Source organism: Haliotis rufescens, unplaced genomic scaffold (genome assembly GCF_023055435.1).
Source record: "Haliotis rufescens isolate VD_foot unplaced genomic scaffold, xgHalRufe1.0.p SCAF_5, whole genome shotgun sequence".
Lineage (NCBI taxonomy): Eukaryota > Metazoa > Mollusca > Gastropoda > Lepetellida > Haliotidae > Haliotis > Haliotis rufescens.
In genome coordinates, this window is record NW_025964223.1 from 38,167,033 (window position 1) to 38,173,032 (window position 6,000).

The following is a 6,000-nucleotide window of genomic DNA, read 5'->3' on the forward strand; positions in this document are numbered from 1 at the left end:
GTGGAGGGTGTTTGGACTGCAGACTAGAAAGTCTCCCTGTCAGCAGTGGAGGGTGTTGGGACTGCAGACTAGAAAGTCTTCCCGAGACTAGACAGTCTTCCCTGTCAGCAGTGGAGGGTGTTGGGACTGCAGACTAGACAGTCTCCCTGTCAGCAGTGGAGGGTGTTGGGACTGCAGACTAGAAAGTCTCCCTGTCAGCAGTGGAGGGTGTTTGGACTGCAGACTAGAAAGTCTCCCTGTCAGCAGTGGAGGGTGTAGGGACTGCAGACTAGACAGTCTTCCCTGTCAGCAGTGGAGGGTGTTGGGACTGCAGACTAGACAGTCTCCCTGAGACTAGACAGTCTTCCCTGTCAGCAGTGGAGGGTGTTGGGACTGCAGACTAGACAGTCTCCCTGTCAGCAGTGGAGGGTGTAGGGACTGCAGACTAGACAGTCTCCCTGAGACTAGACAGTCTCCCTGTCAGCAGTGGAGGGTGTTGGGACTGCAGACTAGAAAGTCTTCCTGAGACTAGACAGTCTTCCCTGTCAGCAGTGGAGGGTGTTGGGACTGCAGACTAGACAGTCTCCCTGAGACTAGACAGTCTCCCTGTCAGCAGTGGAGGGTGTTGGGACTGCAGACTAGACAGTCTCCCTGTCAGCAGTGGAGGGTGTTTGGACTGCAGACTAGAAAGTCTCCCTGTCAGCAGTGGAGGGTGTTGGGACTGCAGACTAGAAAGTCTTCCCGAGACTAGACAGTCTTCCCTGTCAGCAGTGGAGGGTGTAGGGACTGCAGACTAGACAGTCTTCCCTGTCAGCAGTGGAGGGTGTTGGGACTGCAGACTAGACAGTCTCCCTGAGACTAGACAGTCTTCCCTGTCAGCAGTGGAGGGTGTTGGGACTGCAGACTAGAAAGTCTCCCTGTCAGCAGTGGAGGGTGTTGGGACTGCAGACTAGACAGTCTTCCCTGTCAGCAGTGGAGGGTGTAGGGACTGCATTCCTAATATCCCGGCATCAAAGATGGAAAACAGACCTTCCAACGACCAATGAATAAAGCGTTTGTATTAATAAATAATGTATGGCATTAAACAGGCTTTCAAAGAACGGTGATTTCAAAGATTGCAATACCATCATGAAAAATAAGATCTTTCTGACTTGTGTCTTTCAAAAGACTCAAGATCTGTTCATGTTAGCACAGCCGGTTCATGGTTCAGGAAATGATGGAAGTTGACAGATCTGAAATGAAGAGGATGGTGATTAATTAATAGATATTAATTATAGAAAACTTCCACCACTGATTTACAAAAATCAGAAACATTCTATTTGTTGTTAAGAACATCATGTACTGTTCATGTTGTTGTTCATTGCAAAGCCAGAACACAGATTGAGATTTGACGAAGGAAGTTGATGATCCAATTTATTTCATTCACATGTACATGTCATGTACATGCACCATATTTCTCATTGATGTGTTGTTTACCGAAACAGACATTATTGTATCACTATTGTTACCATGGAAACAGTTGCCCTTTAAGTACTCAACGAAAACAAACTAAGCTTATAAATCACATGAGTGTCATGCATTGCTCTTCATATGTCTGAAGTATTCCGTAGTAATCTTTCTCTTACATCACATTGGCTTCAATCATGCAATGTCTGCTTGTTAATTTCATGTGATGAGGAGGTGATTGCCACCTGTCAACATATCACTGCAGACTAGACAGTCTCCCTGAGACTAGACAGTCTCCCTGTCAGTAATGGAGGGTGTTGGGACTGCAGACTAGACAGTCTTCCCTGTCAGCAGTGGAGGGTGTTGGGACTGCAGACTAGACAGTCTCCCTGAGACTAGACAGTCTTCCCTGTCAGCAGTGGAGGGTGTTGGGACTGCAGACTAGACGGTCTCCCTGTCAGCAGTGGAGGGTGTTTGGACTGCAGACTAGAAAGTCTCCCTGTCAGCAGTGGAGGGTGTTGGGACTGCAGACTAGAAAGTCTTCCCGAGACTAGACAGTCTTCCCTGTCAGCAGTGGAGGGTGTTGGGACTGCAGACTAGACAGTCTCCCTGTCAGCAGTGGAGGGTGTTGGGACTGCAGACTAGAAAGTCTCCCTGTCAGCAGTGGAGGGTGTTTGGACTGCAGACTAGAAAGTCTCCCTGTCAGCAGTGGAGGGTGTAGGGACTGCAGACTAGACAGTCTTCCCTGTCAGCAGTGGAGGGTGTTGGGACTGCAGACTAGACAGTCTCCCTGAGACTAGACAGTCTTCCCTGTCAGCAGTGGAGGGTGTTGGGACTGCAGACTAGACAGTCTCCCTGTCAGCAGTGGAGGGTGTAGGGACTGCAGACTAGACAGTCTCCCTGAGACTAGACAGTCTCCCTGTCAGCAGTGGAGGGTGTTGGGACTGCAGACTAGAAAGTCTTCCTGAGACTAGACAGTCTTCCCTGTCAGCAGTGGAGGGTGTTGGGACTGCAGACTAGACAGTCTCCCTGAGACTAGACAGTCTCCCTGTCAGCAGTGGAGGGTGTTGGGACTGCAGACTAGACAGTCTCCCTGTCAGCAGTGGAGGGTGTTTGGACTGCAGACTAGAAAGTCTCCCTGTCAGCAGTGGAGGGTGTTGGGACTGCAGACTAGAAAGTCTTCCCGAGACTAGACAGTCTTCCCTGTCAGCAGTGGAGGGTGTAGGGACTGCAGACTAGACAGTCTTCCCTGTCAGCAGTGGAGGGTGTTGGGACTGCAGACTAGACAGTCTCCCTGAGACTAGACAGTCTTCCCTGTCAGCAGTGGAGGGTGTTGGGACTGCAGACTAGAAAGTCTCCCTGTCAGCAGTGGAGGGTGTTGGGACTGCAGACTAGACAGTCTTCCCTGTCAGCAGTGGAGGGTGTAGGGACTGCAGACTAGACAGTCTCCCTGAGACTAGACAGTCTTCCCTGTCAGCAGTGGAGGGTGTTGGGACTGCAGACTAGACAGTCTCCCTGTCAGCAGTGGAGGGTGTAGGGACTGCAGACTAGACAGTCTCCCTGAGACTAGACAGTCTTCCCTGTCAGCAGTGGAGGGTGTTGGGACTGCAGACTAGACAGTCTCCCTGTCAGCAGTGGAGGGTGTAGGGACTGCAGACTAGAAAGTCTCCCTGTCAGCAGTGAAGGGTGTTGGGACTGCAGACTAGACAGTCTCCCTGTCAGCAGTGGAGGGTGTTGGGACTGCAGACTAGAAAGTCTCCCTGTCAGCAGTGGAGGGTGTAGGGACTGCAGACTAGAAAGTCTCCCTGTCAGCAGTGGAGGGTGTTGGGACTGCAGACTAGACAGTCTCCCTGTCAGCAGTGGAGGGTGTTGGGACTGCAGACTAGACAGTCTCCCTGTCAGCAGGGGAGGGTGTAGGGACTGCAGACTAGACAGTCTCCCTGTCAGCAGTGGAGGGTGTAGGGACTGCAGACTAGAAAGTCTCCCTGTCAGCAGTGAAGGGTGTTGGGACTGCAGACTAGACAGTCTCCCTGTCAGCAGTGGAGGGTGTTGGGACTGCAGACTAGAAAGTCTCCCTGTCAGCAGTGGAGGGTGTTTGGACTGCAGACTAGAAAGTCTCCCTGTCAGCAGTGGAGGGTGTAGGGACTGCAGACTAGACAGTCTTCCCTGTCAGCAGTGGAGGGTGTTGGGACTGCAGACTAGACAGTCTCCCTGAGACTAGACAGTCTTCCCTGTCAGCAGTGGAGGGTGTTGGGACTGCAGACTAGACAGTCTCCCTGTCAGCAGTGGAGGGTGTAGGGACTGCAGACTAGACAGTCTCCCTGAGACTAGACAGTCTCCCTGTCAGCAGTGGAGGGTGTTGGGACTGCAGACTAGAAAGTCTTCCTGAGACTAGACAGTCTTCCCTGTCAGCAGTGGAGGGTGTTGGGACTGCAGACTAGACAGTCTCCCTGAGACTAGACAGTCTCCCTGTCAGCAGTGGAGGGTGTTGGGACTGCAGACTAGACAGTCTCCCTGTCAGCAGTGGAGGGTGTTTGGACTGCAGACTAGAAAGTCTCCCTGTCAGCAGTGGAGGGTGTTGGGACTGCAGACTAGAAAGTCTTCCCGAGACTAGACAGTCTTCCCTGTCAGCAGTGGAGGGTGTAGGGACTGCAGACTAGACAGTCTTCCCTGTCAGCAGTGGAGGGTGTTGGGACTGCAGACTAGACAGTCTCCCTGAGACTAGACAGTCTTCCCTGTCAGCAGTGGAGGGTGTTGGGACTGCAGACTAGAAAGTCTCCCTGTCAGCAGTGGAGGGTGTTGGGACTGCAGACTAGACAGTCTTCCCTGTCAGCAGTGGAGGGTGTAGGGACTGCAGACTAGACAGTCTCCCTGAGACTAGACAGTCTTCCCTGTCAGCAGTGGAGGGTGTTGGGACTGCAGACTAGACAGTCTCCCTGTCAGCAGTGGAGGGTGTAGGGACTGCAGACTAGACAGTCTCCCTGAGACTAGACAGTCTTCCCTGTCAGCAGTGGAGGGTGTTGGGACTGCAGACTAGACAGTCTCCCTGAGACTAGAAAGTCTCCCTGTCAGCAGTGGAGGGTGTAGGGACTGCAGACTAGACAGTCTCCCTGTCAGCAGTGGAGGGTGTAGGGACTGCAGACTAGAAAGTCTCCCTGTCAGCAGTGAAGGGTGTTGGGACTGCAGACTAGACAGTCTCCCTGTCAGCAGTGGAGGGTGTTGGGACTGCAGACTAGAAAGTCTCCCTGTCAGCAGTGGAGGGTGTAGGGACTGCAGACTAGAAAGTCTCCCTGTCAGCAGTGGAGGGTGTTGGGACTGCAGACTAGACAGTCTCCCTGTCAGCAGTGGAGGGTGTTGGGACTGCAGACTAGACAGTCTCCCTGTCAGCAGGGGAGGGTGTAGGGACTGCAGACTAGACAGTCTCCCTGTCAGCAGTGGAGGGTGTAGGGACTGCAGACTAGAAAGTCTCCCTGTCAGCAGTGAAGGGTGTTGGGACTGCAGACTAGACAGTCTCCCTGTCAGCAGTGGAGGGTGTTGGGACTGCAGACTAGAAAGTCTCCCTGTCAGCAGTGGAGGGTGTAGGGACTGCAGACTAGAAAGTCTCCCTGTCAGCAGTGGAGGGTGTAGGGACTGCAGACTAGACAGTCTCCCTGTCAGCAGTGAAGGGTGTTGGGACTGCAGACTAGACAGTCTCCCTGTCAGCAGTGGAGGGTGTTGGGACTGCAGACTAGAAAGTCTCCCTGTCAGCAGTGGAGGGTGTTGGGACTGCAGACTAGAAAGTCTCCCTGTCAGCAGTGGAGGGTGTTGGGACTGCAGACTAGACAGTCTCCCTGTCAGCAGTGGAGGGTGTAGGGACTGCAGACTAGAAAGTCTCCCTGTCAGCAGTGGAGGGTGTTGGGACTGCAGACTAGACAGTCTCCCTGTCAGCAGTGAAGGGTGTAGGGACTGGTGTACATTACACATGTGTGTCATAATTTAGGTGACGGTTGGTGCAGTGGATGATGTATGTTTCTTGAAATGTAGCTTAGTTGTAAATAGTTACCAGTTGTTAACCTGTTATTGTTTACCTGTATAGCCAACCATTGTTACACATATCCAGGTTGAAGTTCCACCCAACATTTCTCATGTATTCACACAACAAAAGAACAAAATTTTCTTTACTAATTCCAGTTTGTTAAACAGACAATCCTATGATTGGGAAAGTGCTTCAGATTTACATAGACCTAACAACCTGTACAGGTTACATATTCCAGGCTTCCATAAGATATGACAAGGGTGTGTTGGGCAAATTGCTTCAGTTTGTAGACTCAAAAGTATTGGCTCAATGATAGCATAGGTGTTGAAAAAGGATTTTATGATAAACAGCTCAGCACTATGTAGTCCAGATAGAACACAGAGCATGGACAGAAGGAAAGTTGCTAAAAGGAAGAAATCCTTGAAACCAAGGGAGACAGCTCAAGCTGCTTTATCATATGGACACCTGTACTGTTGAGAGAGAGTATGTAACCTTTGTTAGATTGCCAAAATAGCTACCTAGTTTCATACTGTGTTTTTTTTCAATACTGGTATGAGAAG

General features: G+C 51.3%; 1 protein-coding gene across 1 annotated transcript; it reads right to left on the minus strand.

Annotated features, from left to right (window-relative positions):
* Positions 1 to 2,991: 2,991 nt before the first annotated feature.
* On the minus strand, positions 2,992 to 5,397 carry LOC125373280. The gene is made up of 2 exons (XM_048384279.1): positions 4,465 to 5,397; positions 2,992 to 3,591 (listed from the first exon to the last, which is right to left on the minus strand). The coding sequence occupies exons 1-2, from the start codon at positions 5,395 to 5,397 to the stop codon at positions 2,992 to 2,994; spliced, it is 1,533 nt and encodes a 510-aa protein (XP_048240236.1).
* Positions 5,398 to 6,000: the final 603 nt, after the last annotated feature.

Excerpts from the sequence above, each read along its gene's own strand:
- LOC125373280 (XM_048384279.1), bottom strand. The coding sequence starts at position 5,397 with ATGACACACATGTGTAATGTACACCAGTCCCTACACCCTTCACTGCTG. Across the intron at positions 3,592-4,464 it reads TTTCTAGTCTCAGGGAGACT|GGAAGACTGTCTAGTCTGCA; the intron begins GTCTAGTCTGCA and ends CACTGCTGACAG.